The sequence below is a fragment of the Phoenix dactylifera genome, chromosome 7 (assembly GCF_051530095.1).
Source record: "Phoenix dactylifera cultivar Ajwa chromosome 7, Ajwa_hap1_PhDact_Kaust_v1.1, whole genome shotgun sequence".
Lineage (NCBI taxonomy): Eukaryota > Viridiplantae > Streptophyta > Magnoliopsida > Arecales > Arecaceae > Phoenix > Phoenix dactylifera.
Genome location: NC_143196.1, coordinates 35,008,098 through 35,030,523, shown reverse-complemented (window position 1 = coordinate 35,030,523; position 22,426 = coordinate 35,008,098). Strand labels below are relative to the sequence as shown.

Here is a 22,426-nt window from a genome sequence, read left to right as displayed (position 1 = left end):
TGGTTATGCTTATGGTCCTTGCAGATTCTGCTAAATCATCTATAGAAGTAACCTGACTGGAGATTAGTTGAAGAAAAATTGAAGGGACCTCACAAGTTGGGAACAGAGAAGTAAATGTCGTGCAGAAGGCTCTTTAATGGATCATCTACAAAATAATGCTTGTCATTTAATGTACATAGTTTAATAATACTGCAGCCAAATGGAGGCGACAAATACTCGCAAACTCCTACCTTATGTTTGGAGTGTGCTTGTTTCTCCACAGAAACGGAGGGAAAATTTTGCAATATACTGTTGTCAGTCATTCATGAATTAAAGTACCTGAATAATTAAGTCAAGGCATACAGGCTTACAGCAAAGATTAGCCTGAAGGAGACCATGTGTTTCAGTCGAGCAATTTCAAAATGTGTTGGGCCTCAGCTCGAAGCCAAGCTGATAGTCTGGGAGAATGTCGTAAGGTTGTAGATCAAAACCTGACTACTTCAAGCATGATCCAGCGGCTCCATACAAGAAAAGCCATGCCAAGCTTCTCAGATGAAAAACTAGCAGAGCCTGGTCTGAAAATTCACTAGACCAGGCTCCCTGTTGATGCTGTTGGAAGAGCAGTCAATTTATAATAATCAAATCAACATCATATTCTGATCATGTTATGGAGAGATCAGTTCAAGCTCACCAATTTAAACTCTCTCATGGCAATTCTCCACAGGCCATACCGATATTTGCTCATTAACCAGTCTCGTTTTGAGTCTTACTAAAATTACCTGTTTGATCAATAAATCAGCATCGCTTGCCAGTCCACTCAAGTATAATTGAAGGCAGAGGTAAACTCGAAAACTTGAACCGATATTAACAATCTCCAAACCTCAGTAATTTTGATCAGAATTCTTATAAGTTGCACAACATGAGTCGGATCACCCATATCTCATGCATAAAATCCAAACACAGAAATGATATGAACCTATATCATGATAACTTGATTATAAAGTTGTGTAAAAAAACATCTCACCATTATCCTAAAGACTAATGACGACTACTTGCCTCTCCTGTCCAAACTTGTGATGCTTCATCTAATAGAGCAGTTACATAATCAAAAACTGATAAATCGATCAGGTTAATCTAATTCATATTATTAATTTTCAGATTGGGCTTCAGCTAGGAGGCTGACCTGTGCATGAGCTTTCTAATCAGGCACAGTCCCAGCCCTGAACCAGCTCAAGACAATGTTAAGTAGCATCAAGCCAGTTGCCTCATAGAATATCTACCATTTTAATTGTGTTACAATTAGACCTTATGCTGTCCCTTTCTTAATCCATGAAGTAGCTGCTGTATCACTTTCCTTGCAACTGGAAAACGTTATTAGTCACTTTCCTCTTTAAGATGTGGGAATAAGATAACCTCAGTCAAATAGCACAAAAATCCCATAACACCTTACTGCTGCCAAAACAATCTGTACAATGTACATAGGCAAAGTTTTATGCTGACAAAGTTTCATGCTACAATAAAAAGAGTTAAGTTGATTAAACCACAAAACAACCACTGGACCACATAGTTTCACCAAAAGGAATCATTCAGAGGACCAGGAGCCTAAACAAATGCTGCACTTTGGTCCAGAGCAAGCAGAAAATTTCTGATAATTCCACCGTCTCTTCAATAACATACAAAAAGTCAGTGTAAGAAACATAAGCGCGTACCTCTACTGTTAGTATGACTTTAAAGTGCGGATGACTCTTTAGCTGCCAAAGTAGCAAGAAATTAGTTGCACTAACTATTGGACAAGTTTCGGATCCTACAAGGAGAGTTCGTCGCTACACAGATCTCAGCAAGTTAGTAATTTATGTTTTCCTGCCAATCTAAATTATGATGCCTGACCTTGTGGGGTTCGTCTTTCCCTTTTCTTGATCTGGGAATCAGAACAAGGTTAGATTCAATAAATGTTTAGCCATAATTCATTATCTTCCGTACCTTAAACAAATTGAAATACTAGCATTCATCTTACCAGGCAATGGGAGTTTCCATTATGATAGTTACCGATGAAATCTTGGCTACAAAAGGGAAAACTTACTGGAGATAACTAAAGATGAGGTGGGTCTTGGAAAAAGAAACAGTCTATAGCAGGAGTTGCTTAAAATGCTAAAATTTGGATAATGGTAAAGTAAACAGCAGGTATCATTGTAAAAACAAAACAACTATGCTTCCAAAACTGTAACAAGTTAAGAATTAAAGAAAAATAAAGAGCAGAATGAGTCAGAAGTATTACTTATAGTTATAGATAATGGCAGTTGTAGATGCATGAATGCCACTCCATAAAGGAAGCAGTGCTTGGGCTTGAACGCACGTTACTATTAGTACAACTTACAATTTTTCTTGTTGTTCAAAACATAAATACATACTCTGACATGCCTGAAAGTTTTCAATATCAAGGAGCAAGTAACATAAATTGACCAAAATCCAACATATAGGAGATACTTTCAGCTAACTCCATTCTTGTTCCTTCTTTTTTTGTTTTTTTTTTTTTTTTTTGAGAAACACTTCCATGATATTCAAACTCAGGACTTTTTTTCATTGTTGACATTGAATCTTCCTGTCCTTGGTACCTCAGGTTGTAGAATCGCATGGACTTCCTCCTAGGTCCTCACTCTTAATATAGAAGTTCGCGATCTTCTGATCTAACTCGTAGTAATGAACCATGTTCTGCAGAGGTTTCATATCCAGGTCAATGAAGTTTGCCTGCAGAAAAGCTTAAAATAACGTCGTGAAGAAATTGCTCAGATAGCCATTAGAAAAATAACTAACTGCTCAACATCTGTTCAACAAAGAGGCGAAGACATCTAAATGCTACCAGAATGCATTCTTTTTTAAAAAACTTTTATGCTTTCCAATTTTCCAATTTTTCAAAAAATCATGGTCACTTTGCTTTACCATAGATGAGATATGAAGCATATTATTCCATATTGCAATAGGCTGAAATGTAAAATAAATAGCAGCAACATACACAATAATTTGACACTTATAATATCACATAAATGTGCACTATCACATACAGTTACTTCACTGATCGACAAACTTGATGACAGCCGACTTTGTGTGCGTGCATATCATCTTGAAAAATATCAAAATAAGAGCTCCAAAACGAAATGAGAAACTAACGATGGATACATACCTTGTAATCAAAGCTCTGATCAGATGATTCCATAAATAACCAGATTCTCTACTTCCACCTTCTATACGTCTTAAGCTGATCGTCAGACCACAATCCTTTGCTGTAGCAGCTATTACATAATCTCTTACTATTTTCAGGCTTTTCGAGAGAGAAAGAGAGAGAGAGAGAGAGAGAATGTAGGAAGGAATACTGATGCAAGAGCTCTGTATCACCTAAACTTTTGCATACCATGCAAGGCTGAGATATAACGTTGTAGTACGCATGAATAGCACCTTCTACTTCAAACTGTAAGGGCCCACATTTTTCTGTTCGGCCTGGGCCGGCCCGCGAGCTACGGCACCGGCCCGACCCATGTGAAAGGGGAGGGAGACTCCCGAACGGAGTCTTCTCTCTCCCCTGTTCCAACTTCTTCCTCTGATTCCACCGGAGGGAGGAGTCTAAGGTGATCACAACTTATCTTGTTTGAGCCGATCCTCGTCTATAAAAGGCTCTGTTCCCCTCTTCTTTGGCATCAACCTTGGGAGCTCTCTGTTAGGAGCTTAAATTGCTCGGCAATCCGTGGGAAGAACTCGGGGTATTCGCCGTCGATCCGGCTGGGAGAGCTCGCCAGAGACAACGTAAGCTTTCTCTCTTCCTTTCTCCGGTTGTTAGGCCACTGCTCCGTCTTGAACCTCCCCTGTTTTATTCTTCTTCTTCCTTTCGGTCGGCCATTGCCGGGATGGCGCGCCGCCGACGCTGCCACGGGCTGTCGACCACGGGGCTTCGCCGACCATGGACGGCTACCCGCTGCCGAACACTTCCCTCCCTTTGGGAAGAAGGAAGAAAGAGAGAGAAAGAGAGAGAGAGAGAGAGGGACAGCCACTCAGTTCTCTCCTCTCTCTAGTTTCTCTCTCTAGAGACTTTCTCTCCACGGGACTTTTTCTTTCTACTGGTCCTCTCTACTAGACTTTCTCTATCCATAGATCTTTCTCTCTCTAGTTACAGTTTTCTCCCTATAGTTTGATCCGGAGAGATCATTGTTTGTAAGGACTGCTAGATAGCCTTGGATCAATAGAAGGTTCTGAGTTGTTAGATACCCCAAGTGATTTTTAATATTGACTTGGTTCTGTAGAGAGAACAATATGTTGGACAAAGAGACGTTAAGCAGGATTCTGTGCACCCCAGTTCATAGATTAGGGTAATCTGTTTGAATTGTCAGCAAAGAAGTAAGAATTCTTGTACACTAACCTATATAATATAAATTTTGCACCTATGTTCGTATGATATGCTATGATCCAGTTAAGTAAGAAGCGGAAATAGTTTTATGATGGTTTTTGTATTAAATTGTATTTTATCGTATTTGCTTGTGATTGATATTATGATGTACGCATGTATGCGGATAACCTACACTTGCATAATCGGACTAATGGATGTAGTGCACTTAACTAACCATGTGATATTGGTTGTCCTGTGACGGGCTGGAAATGTGAATGTGGTTAGTCTAAAGCCTGAAGTAAATAAAAAAAAATTGACGTGTGGATGTGAACTGAATTGAATAAACAAGAACTTGGATTTATCTCGTTATTATGGCAGGCCCCGTCACAGGCTGAAAATGTAACACTTTAGCAGACCTCATTACAGGCTATGAAGTAGAACTAAAATTGGCAGGCCTCGCCATAGGCTAGAAATGTGATACTTGGCAGCCCTATCACAAGCTAGTAAATGTGGAACTAAAATTGGCAAGCCCCATCACAGGCTGGGAATGTAATACTTTGGCAGCCCCATCACAGGCTGGAGAATGTATCCAAGATTTGGCCCAAAGTCAATAAAATAATTGATCCATATCAAGTTAAAAAGAATGGAAAAAAAAGCATTGAAATCATTAATGAAGATTTATGTAAATATCATATACTATATCACTCTTGAGTGGATGGATTTTTATTGGTATTTGATGTTCATATGTAAATATTGATTATTCGAGCATTATTGATAGCCGGTTTTATGATTTTATGATATATGAATCGATTTCTTGCGGTTTTCAAATTCATATTATTATTGTGTTGGTATGAATGCATGGGGATTCTGGGCTATAAAGCTCACTCCCTTCTTTCTCTTTTTCATACACGCAGGATGCATAGATATGGATGGGATGGACGCAGAGCGCAAATGTCAGAGTCAGTTAGTTAGTTTATTTTGATACCGATGAACATTGAAAGCTCTTGTAATTGGACCGATTTGATTATTTGGATATGTTGGATTTATCTATTTGAATTAAGTGGTTAATTGTAGAATTATCGGGATTTTGTTCATGATCTTTAGGGCACTACTCTAGGGCTCATGCGGTTGGTCGCGTACCGGACCCGAGTGCTGGGTTCGGGACATGACAAAGAGCATCCAGCTTTTGAGTTGCTAGAAGCTGATCTAGTACTCTAGAACTGAAAATCACCTCTGAAACAAGTTCAAGGAAGCTTGGTAATTGTAGGCCACGAACCTTGATCAGATCTTTGATAACCATGTTCATTTCATGAGACCAAACAGCAGCACTGTCCATGCCACCTCCCAAGCCACCAAAAATGCGAGAACCATTCAAGAATATGCGGAAGTTGTTTTGAGGAGTTGCAAAGAGTAATGTCATGGCCTGATACGCACTAGTTATAATAATGAGGTAGGTTCATTAGAGGACTATAATGTTACAAAGAACAATGAAAACAAAAGGAAGTAAAAAAAAAAAAACATTGGGTTGATCGAAAGTGATAAGCAGTACTTGGCATATCATCCACAAAATGCTATGGCTAGACTAACTAAGAATATCAATTAGTCTCTACAATACCTCACATTGCTTTTATATTAACGGAATTAAATTAATGGTATGTTAATTGAGTAGATACATGCCTGTCCCTGATGAAGTTTCCGAAATTGATGCATTCTAAATCATGTTACATGATTCTTAATAACATTTGCCTTGGTTATGAATTCTGAAGATGGGAGGAATCCACACTTTGGCTGAACCTGTCACGACCCCCGCCCCGTTCCCGGCGGGCCGCCGCGACGGTCCTAGGGTGCGGGTAGGCATAAGGCCACCAGCCACCACGTAGAACCCTACTACCTATCAACCATCAATAAATTCTGAAAATTTTGGCATGATGCATGCACAAAATGATCACCTTTCCTATGGTGACCTGTCAGGATTATCTCAATACATACAACACACTATCTGTCAGAGCAGCAATCACATAACCTGTCACATAACGAACCTGGACAATATATATCAATACATCATCACAGGTATATAACTCAACTGTATAAAAATCTGGTTCCCATTCCATCCATGGTCAAACCCATATCCACAACAGGATCTATGACTGTAACTATACACTAAATACAACAGAAGGTTTATAATACACCAAAAGGGTATAAACCTCTATCTACATTATACTATACTATACTATGGAGCGGCACAGCTAGCAGGCAACCACTAATCCTGCTCCTCTCTATACAATACCTGCCCTGCAATCAAAAATATCAAACTGGGGAGTGAGTATATAAATACTCAGTGAGTGGAGTAGAGAGTACTATGCACATGAGACCAGATATAATCATGGCTCGAGGTGAAATCTCAAGATCAATAACAAGATGAACATGATCTCAACATAGAGAATATGGAGTAAGTCATCAATACCACCACAATCAATATCAACTCATCTGAAGCATATATGGAATAATCAAGTAAACATATATGCTACTCATGAATATACTCAACAGGTCATAGTACTGAATCATATAAATCAGGTGTCAATAGGCTGAATCATCAACAAGACAGCTATCAGGAGGTGGGTTTTACGCCCCAGGCGAACCAGCAACAACTTCCTACTGCCATATGCATATATCGAATATGACACCACACCAATATGTAAATCATCACTAGACAGCTGTCGGGAGGTGGGTTTTACGCCCCAGGCGAACCAGCAACGACTCCCTACTGTCCCATGCATATGCAGGATAAGACACCATATCGATAATGTAAATGCTAGACAGCTGTCAGGAGGTGGGTTTTACGCCCCAGGCGAACCAGCAACGACTCCCTACTGTCCATGCATATGCAGGATAAGACACCATATCGATAATGTAAATGCTAGACAGCTGTCAGGAGGTGGGTTTTACGCCCCAGGCGAACCAGCAACAACTCCCTACTGTCACATGTATATGCAGGATAAGACACCACACTAATCATGTAAATGCTGGCCAGTATCCAGAACAGAAATCCATCTCACATCTACATACTAAACGGCACCTCGCGGGAATTCTACATCCGCGGAAAGCCATACTGCACCTCGCGGGGTCTTACTATGCCCGGCGGCAAGCAGAATATAAGTCGTAGGACCGGCCGATCCTACGCCTAGGGCCGTGTCCCCCCCTAGGAAGGGACTGGGCTCCGCCCACCCAGAAGGCTACTATGTGCACAAAGGCCGATGTTCAACCCCATCGACTATAGGTGTCCTGCAGATACTGTCAAGCCATGCATGAATGCCATAATGCACCCTCCCAATACTCTACTAAAAGGAGCATAATTAAGACTACCACTCACTCGACTCCGACCCAATCATAAACTAACATCAGGTTTGGGAGTGAGGGGTCAAGGGTGTGCAATGCAACTCAATATACCACTTACAAGTCTTTGAAATAGAGGAAATGAAATCAATTTACAAAAGAAGTCATTTCACAATTCAGATCCAATTTAATTACTCATAAACCCCTCGTAATTCTTCTCAATGTTTCTGCAAATGCATGTACAGAATAATCAAGCATGGAGAATCAAAATATAGAGGAATATACAACAACAATTAATCAATAGGCTCAGGTGGAATCAATTCACACCTGGCGACATTCATGAAAATGAATTAAGGATGCTCATGGTGCAAAGTACATGACTCCCACTCACCTGTCAATCTGGCACAGCCCTGATACGCCTCCAAAACTTTATGGTAGGCAGTAGGGGCTTCTTCTTCTTGCTCCCTAACTTCTTGCCCAACTGTGACATGCATTTATAATATATTTAGTTTTGTATCAAGGGCTATAATCTACGTGCCAATTATAATATAGGGGACTTTAATTGATTCAACTCCCCCGTTTCCTAAATCTTTTCTTTTCTTTCTTTTTTTCTCTTTCTATTAATTAACTCACCATTTATGTGTATTAGGGACTCCCTTGCATGAGTACAAGGTCCCCTTAGCTTAATCTGGGCTTAATACCCTATTATAGCATGAAATCCCCCATTTTTCACCCGGATGAACAGTAATCCGGACCGACAGCCGGTTACTTCATCCCGAGTTTGATCCACTTTCAGGACTCCAAATTTGATGAAATTTTTACCTAACATTCTACACTCATAGGGGATTCTAAAGAGGTAACATGCATTGCTATCGAAGGTCGTTTGACCCCCTAAATAATTCACCGAAGTTGGGACTTCGACACAGTTTTTCCGTAGTGCCGGAAAAATTTGTCAAAATCCGATTCTTCCTCTTTTAACCGCCTCTACAACCCTTATCCGACCCCTCTAGACTATATCCACCCTTTGTATAGCCTAATGTCATCAAAAGACTAGATAGGGACGGATATTTACCTTTTTCTTTTTGGAAATCGAGGTCCTTGCGTAGAGGGGAAGGAGATCTACGTTTTTCCCTTCAGCTGGAAGTGCAACCGGGATCTCCTTCCTCTTCCTTTCTTCTTTTTCTTCCTCTTTCTTTCTTCCTTTCCTTTCCTCTTCTTCTTTTTTTTTTCTCTCTGTTGTCGTCTGAGAACCCTCCCCCTCTCCTCTCTGTTTCACTCCCGTGAGCCAGCTCAAACCCTCCAATTAAATCACATCAAGATACTATTCACCCTTTGTTTAATATTATTAAATTCTCATTTTGCCCCTAACACTTCAACATATCTACCGTTATGCCATTAACTTTTGATTCCTTCCAATTTTACCCTTACCACTTCAATGCATCTACAACTATGCCATTATCTTTTGATTCTTTCCTATTTTACCCCTTATATTAATTGAAAAGGACTATTCTATCCCTTTTTATATAAAAAAAATATTTTGGGGTTATTACATCCTCCCCCCCTTATATAAAATTCGTCCTCGAATTTAAAAGAGTAAATTACCTGTCATAGCTGCATTCGATGTCTGTGCCTCCTGTGGATTTACCGTGAACACCCTTCCTTGCCCTCTGCCTACTGGAGCTGACAGTTGAGATGGTCCAGCACTCTGCTGTGATGTTTGTGCTTGACCTCTACCTCTGCCTACAGGCTCCCTACTACTAGGCCTGTCCATCTGCACAGAAGGATAGGATGCCAAAGGCACAAACTGCTGGGTGGCACCCTGCGGGCATTCTCTGACAAAATGACCCGGCTGTCCACATCTGTAGCACACTCCCTGACCCATTCTGCATCTGCCAGGGTGCTGCTTCCCACATATGCCACATACTGGCCATGATTGGAACCTAGATTCAGTTCTGGCCATAGTGACTGGAGGACGAGGTACTGATGGTAGAAAAGTATCTTGTGATTAACCTCTTTCCCTCCATTTCCTCTTACGTGGGGCAGGTGGAGCTGAGCGTACAGACTGCTCCATCGGGCCCTCCGAGAGATCTACTCCCTCAGATCTATCTCTACTGCTTTGCCCTTTCCCCATACTCATTTTCCTCTGTTCTCTTTCAGCTCTTTCCTCTTTGTTTCTGGTCTCCCACTGTTTTGCTTTATCAATCAACCTAGATAAGGTGGGGACCTCTACTGCCAGTACTGCATTATAAAGCGGGGAAATCAGACCCCGCCTGAATCTTTCTATCCTGGCAGCTTCAGTGGGGATGATGTAAGGAGCATACTTCCCCAATCTAGTGAACTCATGAGCGTACTCAGATACGCTCATTTCGGGCATCTGCTTCAGCCTCTCAAACTGAAGAGCCCGATTTTGCCTCTCAGTCGGAGACAAAAACTCATCCATCACTGCTTGCCTGAACTCTTCCCAGGTTGGAGGATTCCTACTGTACAATCTGTCCTCCACTTGTCTCTGGTACCAGTCCCAGGCATCTTCTTTCATTGTCAGCCCTACAAGTTCTATTGCCCTTGCATCAGAACAGGGCAGTCTCCGTATCATCTTTTCAGTCTCCTCCAGGAATCTCTGAGGATCTTCACCTTCTTCCCCCTTAAACTCTGGGGTTCTGAGCCTCAGAAATTCCTGTACAGTAATCCCCTCATCATCTAGAGCTCGCCTGGCCAAACTTCTTGGCACACGTACAGGAGGTGAGATGGATACTACTGACGGGGCAGGAGGTTTCCCCCGAGCAATCTGCTCTCTCAGAGCCTGATTCTCCGCCAGTAACTGTTCCATCAATGCATCTCTATTTCCTACCTCCCCTTGATCATCAACTCTCCGCCTGTCTGCAGGAGGAGATTTTTCTCTTTGGGGCTCGATATGTGTGGAACCCGCATCCAATGCTATATCTGGCTCCATCCTCCTTCCAGGACGAGCAGATCCTCTCCTTGGAGGTATTCTTTATATGTCTCTAAAAGAGTTAAAAAGAGAGGGCAGTCGTTACACACTGAGTCATAATATATTTTACTGAATTGTAAATGACTCATAAATTAACATACAGAAAAACCTTATGCTCCATAGTATAATCCTATACTTAATCCTGACTCACCCTATTGCTCTGACAGGACTCTTCTTAACCTTTGCTCTGATACCAAGCTTTGTCACGACCCCCGCCCCGTTCCCGGCGGGCCGCCGTGACGGTCCTAGGGTGCGGGTAGGCATAAGGCCACCAGCCACCACGTAGAACCCTACTACCTATCAACCATCAATAAATTCTGAAAATTTTGGCATGATGCATGCACAAAATGATCACCTTTCCTATGGTGACCTGTCAGAATTATCTCAATACATACAACACACTACCTGTCAGAGCAGCAATCACATAACCTGTCACATAACGAACCTGGACAATATATATCAATACATCATCACAGGTATATAACTCAACTGTATAAAAATCTGGTTTCCATTCCATCCATGGTCAAACCCATATCCACAACAGGATCTATGACTGTAACTATACACTAAATACAACAGAAGGTTTATAATACACCAAAAGGGTATAAACCTCTATCTACATTATACTATACTATACTATGGAGCGGCACAGCTAGCAGGCAACCACTAATCCTGCTCCTCTCTATACAATACCTGCCCTGCAATCAAAAATATCAAACTGGGGAGTGAGTATATAAATACTCAGTGAGTGGAGTAGAGAGTACTATGCACATGAGACCAGATATAATCATGGCTCGAGGTGAAATCTCAAGATCAATAACAAGATGAACATGATCTCAACATAGAGAATATGGAGTAAGTCATCAATACCACCACAATCAATATCAACTCATCTGAAGCATATATGGAATAATCAAGTAAACATATATGCTACTCATGAATATGCTCAACAGGTCATAGTACTGAATCATATAAATCAGGTGTCAATAGGCTGAATCATCAACAAGACAGCTATCGGGAGGTGGGTTTTACGCCCCAGGCGAACCAGCAACAACTTCCTACTGCCATATGCATATATCGAATATGACACCACACCAATATGTAAATCATCACTAGACAGCTGTCGGGAGGTGGGTTTTACGCCCCAGGCGAACCAGCAACGACTCCCTACTGTCCCATGCATATGCAGGATAAGACACCATATCGATAATGTAAATGCTAGACAGCTGTCAGGAGGTGGGTTTTACGCCCCAGGCGAACCAGCAACGACTCCCTACTGTCCCATGCATATGCAGGATAAGACACCATATCGATAATGTAAATGCTAGACAGCTGTCAGGAGGTGGGTTTTACGCCCCAGGCGAACCAGCAACAACTCCCTACTGTCACATGTATATGCAGGATAAGACACCACACTAATCATGTAAATGCTGGCCAGTATCCAGAACAGAAATCCATCTCACATCTACATACTAAACGGCACCTCGCGGGAATTCTACATCCGCGGAAAGCCATACTGCACCTCGCGGGGTCTTACTATGCCCGGCGGCAAGCAGAATATAAGTCGTAGGACCGGCCGATCCTACGCCTAGGGCCGTGTCCCCCCCTAGGAAGAGACTGGGCTCCGCCCACCCAGAAGGCTACTATGTGCACAAAGGCCGATGTTCAACCCCATCGACTATAGGTGTCCTGCAGATACTGTCAAGCCATGCATGAATGCCATAATGCACCCTCCCAATACTCTACTAAAAGGAGCATAATTAAGACTACCACTCACTCGACTCCGACCCAATCATAAACTAACATCAGGTTTGGGAGTGAGGGGTCAAGGGTGTGCAATGCAACTCAATATACCACTTACAAGTCTTTGAAATAGAGGAAATGAAATCAATTTACAAAAGAAGTCATTTCACAATTCAGATCCAATTTAATTACTCATAAACCCCTCGTAATTCTTCTCAATGTTTCTGCAAATGCATGTACAGAATAATCAAGCATGGAGAATCAAAATATAGAGGAATATACAACAACAATTAATCAATAGGCTCAGGTGGAATCAATTCACACCTGGCGACATTCATGAAAATGAATTAAGGATGCTCATGGTGCAAAGTACATGACTCCCACTCACCTGTCAATCTGGCACAGCCCTGATACGCCTCCAAAACTTTATGGTAGGCAGTAGGGGCTTCTTCTTCTTGCTCCCTAACTTCTTGCCCAACTGTGACATGCATTTATAATATATTTAGTTTTGTATCAAGGGCTATAATCTACGTGCCAATTATAATATAGGGGACTTTAATTGATTCAACTCCCCCGTTTCCTAAATCTTTTCTTTTCTTTCTTTTTTTCTCTTTCTATTAATTAACTCACCATTTATGTGTATTAGGGACTCCCTTGCATGAGTACAAGGTCCCCTTAGCTTAATCTGGGCTTAATACCCTATTATAGCATGAAATCCCCCATTTTTCACCCGGATGAACAGTAATCCGGACCGACAGCCGGTTACTTCATCCCGAGTTTGATCCACTTTCAGGACTCCAAATTTGATGAAATTTTTACCTAACATTCTACACTCATAGGGGATTCTAAAGAGGTAACATGCATTGCTATCGAAGGTCGTTTGACCCCCTAAATAATTCACCGAAGTTGGGACTTCGACACAGTTTTTCCGTAGTGCCGGAAAAATTTGTCAAAATCCGATTCTTCCTCTTTTAACCGCCTCTACAACCCTTATCCGACCCCTCTAGACTATATCCACCCTTTGTATAGCCTAATGTCATCAAAAGACTAGATAGGGACGGATATTTACCTTTTTCTTTTTGGAAATCGAGGTCCTTGCGTAGAGGGGAAGGAGATCTACGTTTTTCCCTTCAGCTGGAAGTGCAACCGGGATCTCCTTCCTCTTCCTTTCTTCTTTTTCTTCCTCTTTCTTTCTTCCTTTCCTTTCTTCTTCTTTTTTTTTTTCTCTCTGTTGTCGTCTGAGAACCCTCCCCCTCTCCTCTCTGTTTCACTCCCGTGAGCCAGCTCAAACCCTCCAATTAAATCACATCAAGATACTATTCACCCTTTGTTTAATATTATTAAATTCCCATTTTGCCCCTAACACTTCAACATATCTACCGTTATGCCATTAACTTTTGATTCCTTCCAATTTTACCCTTACCACTTCAATGCATCTACAACTATGCCATTATCTTTTGATTCTTTCCTATTTTACCCCTTATATTAATTGAAAAGGACTATTCTATCCCTTTTTATATAAAAAAAATATTTTGGGGTTATTACAGAACCACTCAAACATGTAAAGCAAAAGAAGCAGCAAAACCAAATATTATCACATAAAGCTCAGGAAAAGAATGAAAAACTACAAGAAACAAAAGCAAATGCTGCCATAGAGGAGTACCTTTATTTCTACTGCGACGCAGATGCCCATTCTAGGAGAACCTGAGATAAAGCTAAAAATATTATAAGCATGCTACTCAAGTCATATACTAGACGTCCATAGAATAGATCTAGAGAAACTCCAGAAGTGCGCACTATGCCAATGATGATGCAAATATCAATATGCCACTATAACTTTTTGGTGTTAGTATATCAAAGGCTGATTAGTATTAAGAAGTTAAAGATTACAAATTCTTGATAACGGGAAGCAAATGTTGTGAAAATACATAAATAAAAGAAGAAAACAAAATGGACTGAACTTGAGGAAAGAGATAAGTTGAATTTGAATACAGTGTTTAGACTAGTACCAGAATCTGGAATCAGTTATCACTAAAATTATGTCTGTGAATAGCCAGCCATGCATGTCACGTTTTTCTGCACAGGTGAGCCAATGTGGCTAGTCCCTCTTAGGCTGAGTCTTCTACAGACTCAAAAATATTACAGACAACTATAGAGAAATAAATATAATCTTTTTTCATTTTTCTCAATTTTGTTCAGTCAATATTTTTCTCAATTTTGGTGCTGATATGTGTATTAGTCCAGGTCTCAATGTCAACATTTTTCAATTAAAGTTAGTTTGAGTCAATTAAGAACAAAACAGGCAAATCAAAACAACCAATCAAGAGAGAATTCCATTCTCCTGTATCCAGTTTAACACTTTGAAAGATGATCTGAAGGCCTTCAAAACATTTGATTTTTTGATTTTGTACACATTTTAAATACTGTGGATCATGATCAATGGTGTGAATTCTTATTTTGAGAAACCTGCAGTGTGATCTGCACTAAAACAGCTACTGTTCTACCCATCCAAGTAGTATTCATTTAACTATATTTGAATACATTACGGATTTATAGTAGACATGTATTTATGCCCCCACATGTAGACATATTCTTTGCTCGGAAGATGTATACGTATATATGCGCATGTGTGAGCAAAGCCTCTCAAAGTAAAAATGTGACAAATTTCAGACAAGCAATATTATCTCACCATTAGTTATTTAATTTAAGACAGGAATCTTAATCAATAGGGCTTTTGTGGTGCAAGATGTGCCCCCTGACTAACATGCTTTCATCTATTATATAATATCAGCACTAGTTTTATATGCAAAAGATCTAGAATTTTGAGAACCGGACTATACCAGTGAAAACTGAATGGTCAGAAATAAGAAATGCAGAAATCACATAAGACATCAACTTCTGCAGCATCAATTCGCCAGGCAGGACGCTGATCATGGATAGTCTTTCTAATGGACTCCAGAAATTCCCTGGATACAGCGACAAGAATCTGCCATATTAAAAGAAATTTGTAAGCTAATAATGGAGATCATATGGAAATAACTGAGCTTCCAATTGAAAATAGAGTAGGAAACCATTGACAGCTTGTCTAAAACACGGAGTAGCAACTTCAGAATTAGTCTCATGCGAAACTTGTAGCTATTTCAGAGATACCAGTAACTGATATATGAAAGATAACTAACTCCTAAAATTTAAAATGTCCCCACCCCCCCCAAACTCTTCTTCTTCTTTTGCACCAGGGGGGTGTGCGGTGATTAGCTGCTATCCATCATTCGCCATTATGAGATGCAATAAAACTATTGCCTCCTTTCTTTTTCCCTTTTGGATTAAGATCACCAAAGGCTCATTTAAACCAGTTTAAAGAGTTGAGTATGATCTTGAGTAGTAATTGAAGGCAAAGATTTTACCAATATTTCCATGTATTTGACTCCTGAATGCATGGAAAGAAGACTTACAGACAATTATAAAAAGTTGCAAGCTCCACAAACAGGCAACGAGTGAAGCTATGGCAAAATATATGGATCAGCAGTTTATATACCTCTGATGATGATGTTTATTTACTTTCCAGAATCAGGATCTCCTTCTCTTCCAAATTTAATGGATTTTTGTTTGAAACTGAAGAAGCTAGCATAACCAAAAGTCGTTTTGCCCAGCCAAAACCAAAATTGAAAGACTGAAACTGCATTTTCTCAAACCTTGATTAGCAAAATGCCCACCACTATCCTATATTATAAAAAAATTAATTACAAGAATCAAATAAATCATTTTGGTAAAATGTTTGTCAACAGTACCCAACAATCCAGAGTGCCGGAATTTGGAGCTTTGCTAACTCAGAAGAGTTAAACGAGAAATTGGTTATTTTAGGTACATCAAGATCAACTTGTATGCTTAAGTGGCTTTCTCACCTCACAACTATTATCTGTTAAACACCATAAAACCAAACAACTCTCATATTTGATATCCATTACCTTCAAAGGTTCAAGCAAATTAAACTAAAATTTGCTGTACATCACTCCCCCCCCCCCCCCCCCAAAAAAAAAAAAAAAGAAAGAGAAATTTCAAAATTCTTGAGGCATTAAAATCAAGTACAACAAAAAGTAACTTTACCGTATACTATGGAAAAACAAAAATTTAGCATTAGATGGTGACATATTAACAGTTTCAATATGATGTTTAGTGCAACATACGTAAAGGTAATTGAATAAGGCAGACAGATGATAGCCAAAAGTTGGGGAAAAAAAATTATATCATGGAAAAGAAATGTCATACCCCGCAATCTATATACTTGGAGCCCAACATGTGACTCATCAAGTGCTTGATATAATTCTGCTCCGCAATATCCCTCGACTTGGATTCTAGTAGTTCTTCGACATCTCCCAATAGAAGTTTTTCCTGCCTAGATAGGACTGCACATATCCATTCACAGATCGGGTTGAGCCTTTTGGAACCTTCTGTATCCGTAATACTTTTCCAAACTGTTTCATAAGCCACCAAAATCCACGCATTACCAGGTCAGCGTCAAAATAAATAAATAAACAGAGCACTAACAAAACAAAAGAAATCTTGTAGCAAATAATTTGACTGGATACTGTTACCAGACATTTTAGTGGTTATGAAATCTAGAAGATGTTAGTTGTACTCATAATAATATAAATCATTAAAAAGTAAATGAGAAGAAATTTAATAGCAGAATTTCAGAGGACAAATCTACCAAATTCCAAACAGAAGAAATCTTTTTCCTTAAGAAAGTTAACTCTAAAGAGAGTAAAACCTGTAAAGTTGCTGAACATGCTGTCATTTACCACATATAATATTGCTCCATGAAACATTAAAAATGATGAACAAATTTTAATGAGCAGTAAACGCTATATAGAAAATGATATGTGATCATAATGCAGTTCATTAAATAATCAAAAAGGCTAGGAAAATAACTTCACAGAAGTATATTTATATCAGGTAGAGCCTAATGCTCGAAATAATGCTGAAAATATAACAAAATCAAACGGCACAGTATTTAGAATTATCCTTTGCATCTTCAGCTCTTAGCATCATTGCCATGTCCTATAATTAAACAGCACCGTATTTAGAATTATCACTAAATTTCGTGCATCAATACCACGGTTATTTGAAAACTTCTATTTTTTCTATATTAACATATATCTAAGTAGCTAGAATTAGGTTTGCACTACCATGTCAACAGTCAACTTCCAGGCCTAATGCGCCTCACGCAACACACACCTGATCAAAACTTGGGCCAAGAATTTCGAGTCAATTTGACTCGTCTAGAGAGCGAACTCCCTAAACTCATGGGTCCACAAACCCACCGTGCATCCTTTAATTATTTCTAATGATCATGTTGTGACAATACACTAGTAATTGAACGGACTGGAATTACAAATTCACTACTCCTCACAAAGGTGGAAACCGCACGATCCTGAATCCGAGTCCGAATAGGACAAAGAAGATGCAAACCAAATCATATCCGCTGAGAAAAGAATGATCCGGATCCGTGCCTGACAACTAATAAGATTTGGGCGGGTTCAGATACAAGATTTGGATGGAAATGGGCGGGCTACATTTGTAAATGGGCCACCTGCCAGCAGGCAAACTTTGATATTGCTCGTAAGACTCGTTTCACTCGTAAAATAATAATAATAATAATAATAATAATAATAATAATAATTTTAAAAAAATCTTGTTGGAGTTTTTTAAAAAATATATATTTTTTTTCAAAACTATTTCTAAACCATCAAAATTTTTTATTAAAAATATAATAAATATTTTATATTTTTTTAAAATATGCTACAAAATGTACTAAAATTATTTTTGTAAAATATTATATTTTTATAAAAAATATTTGGACGAGAAAAAATTCTTATCGAACCAAATGAGTGCAAACTTTTTTCCATCCTTTGTGTGGGCCGGGCCCATTTGCTTCCTTCCCCCCCTCCCCCGCCCCGGCGCGCAGGGGGGGTGGGTGAGTGGTTCTGCCGCGTAGTTCGTCATTAATTTCGCGCTCCATTTTCTATCATGGGCACTTAGGTCCTATTTGGGAAGCTTTTGGAAGGCCAAAAAGCACTTTCTGGCTCTTCAAAAGTATTTTTGGATAAAAAATGTACTTGGTAAAAATTTCGAAAAGTTAAAATAGCTTTTTGAGAGAAGCTATATTTTGGAGCTTTTCGAAAAAGCAGTTTTGAGCTGTCAGAAAGCTGTTTTTTTTTTTACCAAAATACCTATAATAAATATAACAATTACATACTTTGTTCCTTTATAAATCTAAAAATTTGCTGGAGCCCTAACAAAGAACCTTAGCCGTGGATCAGACTCCCTTCCATGTAAGAAAATGTATTCTTGTTTCCTATTATTATTTTAGACATTTATTATTGTATTAAACTATAAATATAATATTATATTATATCATAATACATTAATATATAGGTTAAATAATTTAATATTATGTTATATTATGAAAAATTAATTTATGCTAATAATTATAATATTTTATATCTTTATTATGGTATTATACTGTAAATATAATATTGTATTACATTATATCATAATATATTAATATGTTATGTTAAATAATTTAATATTATATTAAATTATTATGCTATAGTATGCAATGTTATATTACTATATCATAATAATATTATATTATATTACAATAATATTATACTATATCATATATTTATATATTAATATATGTTATATTTTATTATGCTCTGTTGTATAATACTATACAATGTCCTTTATGGTAATTTTGTCATACAAAAGTACTTTCTCAGTTTGTTTACCAAATACATATTAAAGTGCTTTATCACTTTAAAAATATAGTTACCAAATAGTAAATAACGTTTTGTAAAAGCTCTATTTCAAAAAATTCTACTTCTAACCGCTCTACTGCCAACAGCTCCTCCAAACGGGGCCTTAGTTGGCAGTACAAAAGATCTGGGGCAAGCTCGGCAAATGGGATAGGTTGAATCCACCCGAAGGACCGGAACCATGATGGCAGGAGAAGTTGGGTTAGAGACTTGAAGGAAATCAAAGAGAGTGTGCGAAATTAGGGTTTTAATTGGAAATTAGGGAAGAACTGGAACCGAAACAGAAGAGAGGAGTGATTTGGTAGAATAAAATTGGAGACAGGAGTAGAACTCTTACCCACCCGGTGGAGGCCCGCTCCACCTCGGACCGATCGGACTGGGGCAAAGAAGAGGTTCGCCGGACCCAGTCGGCGGAGGCCAGGCGGAGGTCGGACAAGACGAGGCAAAGCCGATCAGGGTCGCAAAGCCGTGATCGGTGGGTCCGCTTCATGCCGCCAGGCGGCGTCCGCGCCGAGGAAAGGTGGTGGGGCCACTTTTCTCTAGCGGGGAAGCAAGCGTCATTCCCAACTCCTCTGCTGGTGCTGGTCACGTGAGATCGAGCACCAAGAATTATTGTATTTATGGGCCGGATTAGGCTTATTAAATTGGCCCTAGTTGACTAATTGGGCCAACGGACCGCGGTGCACAGAACTTTAGCACAAGCCTAAACCTAGCCCGTCCTTGGCTATGTCCTCCGATTAGCATGGGACCAGCTCTTGGCCAAACCTGGTCCCGCGATCATGTTACCTCTAGTTCCCCATCAAATGGATAGACTTGGACATGGCCTAGCGATTCTTACACTTGTGATATTGGACTTTTCATCTTATTGGTCCCCATGATATAAGGCCTTATATACATGCGCGGTAATTCTTGGAGCATGGATGATTGGATAAGCTATTCTAGGATTAAACTCCTTCCAACTGGAAACACTGCTAGAATTGCTGTAAAACTTACAAGGCCGAGATTGGATGATTTGTTCCATGATGGAAACACACTCGAGATTCATATATTATGCTAAAAAAAAGAGAAGAAGATAAACTTACAATTTTGGATCCAGAAATCTTAGGCCACAAACAACATATTAGTACGAACCATCATCAAATAATGCACACCGTGTACAACAACACGGTACGTGCTCATAGATTATGTTGTTTGATGGTTTGTTGGCGGCCGGTGCTGCAGTATTTCACGGTGCCGTGCATGCAAAGGATTCGTGCTCCCATGCAAAACGGTCTTCCTCAGCTTCCTCGCTGCGCTGGTCATGAGTTCAGACCTTCTCCCAATTCTATTCTGGTTAATTGGGAGTCGCTGGTCAATTACGTGCACCTAGTCAAGAAAGTTTTATCCGTTACTGATAAAATTTCTCATCGAGCAACAGTTTCCGGCGACAGGGCGGGTGGGAATGTCTGCTCCCTGATGGCCTCGCATCGACATCTCGGAGAGTGCGGGATAACTGGATCTCGTCAGTAGTTTGGAATTAGCTGGACGCAGCAGTGCCGTTGTCGGCAAATCATTAATGAATGATATAGGAGAGGAAGAAAGGACGGAAGTAGACAGAAAAATCAATGCGTCCGGGCCCATCGACTTAACATCAATTTAATAAGGTCTAATTAATGGCGAAGAGAGAGAGATTGTTGCGCATCCAAAATGAACAGCATTTTGCACATGGAAAATTATACAGAAGAGAGAGAAAAGAGAGTAGGGTCGGTCGGAAAAGTCTTGCAACTCGCCCGACAATGAGGAAAATAAAAAGAAAATATGTTATAGTAGGAAGATCACGTAGAGTGTAACTCAACAATAAATTCGCATCCCTGGACTTGGTATCATAGTAATAGATATATAACATCAAAAAGTAACAACATTTCAAGGTCACGGGCATAGTCGCATGCAATTTAGAAAACAATGAATTTGTCCAAAAAAATAATGAAGAAAATAGTAGCTGTATGTTTTTTAATTGAGCAGAAGAATAGGTAGGCTTGCCCTCCTCCCTCTCTCTCTCTCTCTCTCTCTCTCTCTCTCTCTCTCGACAATGCGGGGCATGCATTCTCCTTGATACAGTACTCCTCTACATGGAGGAAAGGAATGGAGAAACGTTTTGGACAAACCAAGTGCCTAGCAACCCTGCAGTCGCCCTAACATTTTTCACTTTAACACCAAATACAAGACCACAATGAGGAAGGGGCAAACAACGTACAATAGCCAAAAGATAAGAGAGCTGTAAAAAAAAAAAAAAAAAAAAAGAAGCATGTTTAACTTACAATTCTTCATTTTTTCTGAGAGGAACATGATAAACTTATAATCCCTAAGCTTTTCTTAAGCAAGCCATACATAAATCTTGAATTGGCTATAATATCTGCAGCATATGGTAATCTTCAAAAATGTGATGGATAACTCGAGATATTTGATTTTTTCACAAGTACTTGGAACAGTGCTCCACCATACAGTATAGTGACGTGCATTCTTTGTGAAGGTGGATGGTTACGGCGAACCACGCCACGGAAGAATTAATGCGGAAGGAGCCGCTTTTGTAGCTTAAAAGAGATGGGGTAGAGACGAAGGACCGCGTACTGTTACTGTTTTGCCGGGCTACGTACGGTTATGGTGGTCCACTTCATTAGGACCAGCCGTCGTCTAAAATTAATGATGCTGCCGAAATTTTACGTTTCATTGACTGTGTGTCTTAAAAATGGCTACTTAGGTAACTTTCCCTTACATAAATTACCATTTGTTATCTTCGCTAATTAGAACAATATGTTTTAAAATCCAAATTTTTATGCCAGATAAAAATTATTTTATTTTCGGATAACATTTGCATACAAATATACATATCGATATGAATATATGTATGTATATACATAACTATACACGTACATATATGCACATACAAACATATTAGGCAAATAACTATGTTATTTGCCCATTATTGAATGTTATTTTATGTTATAACAGCAAGATAAAGGTGAGATATCGCCTACATTAATTATTTGAACTCAAAGGATTTCTGTGTGGACCATTCTAGGCAAATAAAGCCTGTCTGTAACCATTATAATGCGAATGGCATTTTGGGCTAGTTCCATTAGGATGGTATGAGACCGCTATGGAAGCCTTGGCTTGGATGTTTAAGGAACAACTCATCAAAAATGCAAACCTTTC

At 39.5% G+C, this 22,426-nt stretch overlaps 2 protein-coding genes across 3 annotated transcripts; both read right to left on the bottom strand.

Annotated features, from left to right (window-relative positions):
• Positions 1 to 2,283: 2,283 nt before the first annotated feature.
• Positions 2,284 to 19,820, bottom strand: LOC103703839 (Inositol-pentakisphosphate 2-kinase family protein). 2 transcript variants are annotated; one of them, XM_089924563.1, is made up of 5 exons: positions 19,572 to 19,820; positions 16,683 to 16,888; positions 15,257 to 15,402; positions 14,080 to 14,120; positions 2,284 to 2,724 (listed from the first exon to the last, which is right to left on the bottom strand). In XM_089924563.1, exons 3-5 carry the CDS (start codon positions 15,348 to 15,350, stop codon positions 2,593 to 2,595), a joined length of 267 nt encoding a protein of 88 aa, XP_089780689.1. In that variant the 5' UTR covers positions 15,351 to 15,402; positions 16,683 to 16,888; positions 19,572 to 19,820; the 3' UTR covers positions 2,284 to 2,592. The 2 variants fall into 2 exon arrangements, with proteins under 2 accessions (XP_089780689.1, XP_089780690.1); XM_089924564.1 differs by having other exon boundaries at positions 19,576 to 19,820.
• Positions 9,351 to 13,587, bottom strand: LOC149753234 (uncharacterized). Its single transcript, XM_089924562.1, has 2 exons — positions 13,486 to 13,587; positions 9,351 to 12,894 (listed from the first exon to the last, which is right to left on the bottom strand). The coding sequence occupies exon 2, from the start codon at positions 10,632 to 10,634 to the stop codon at positions 9,690 to 9,692; it is 945 nt and encodes a 314-aa protein (XP_089780688.1). The 5' UTR covers positions 10,635 to 12,894; positions 13,486 to 13,587; the 3' UTR covers positions 9,351 to 9,689.
• Positions 19,821 to 22,426: the final 2,606 nt, after the last annotated feature.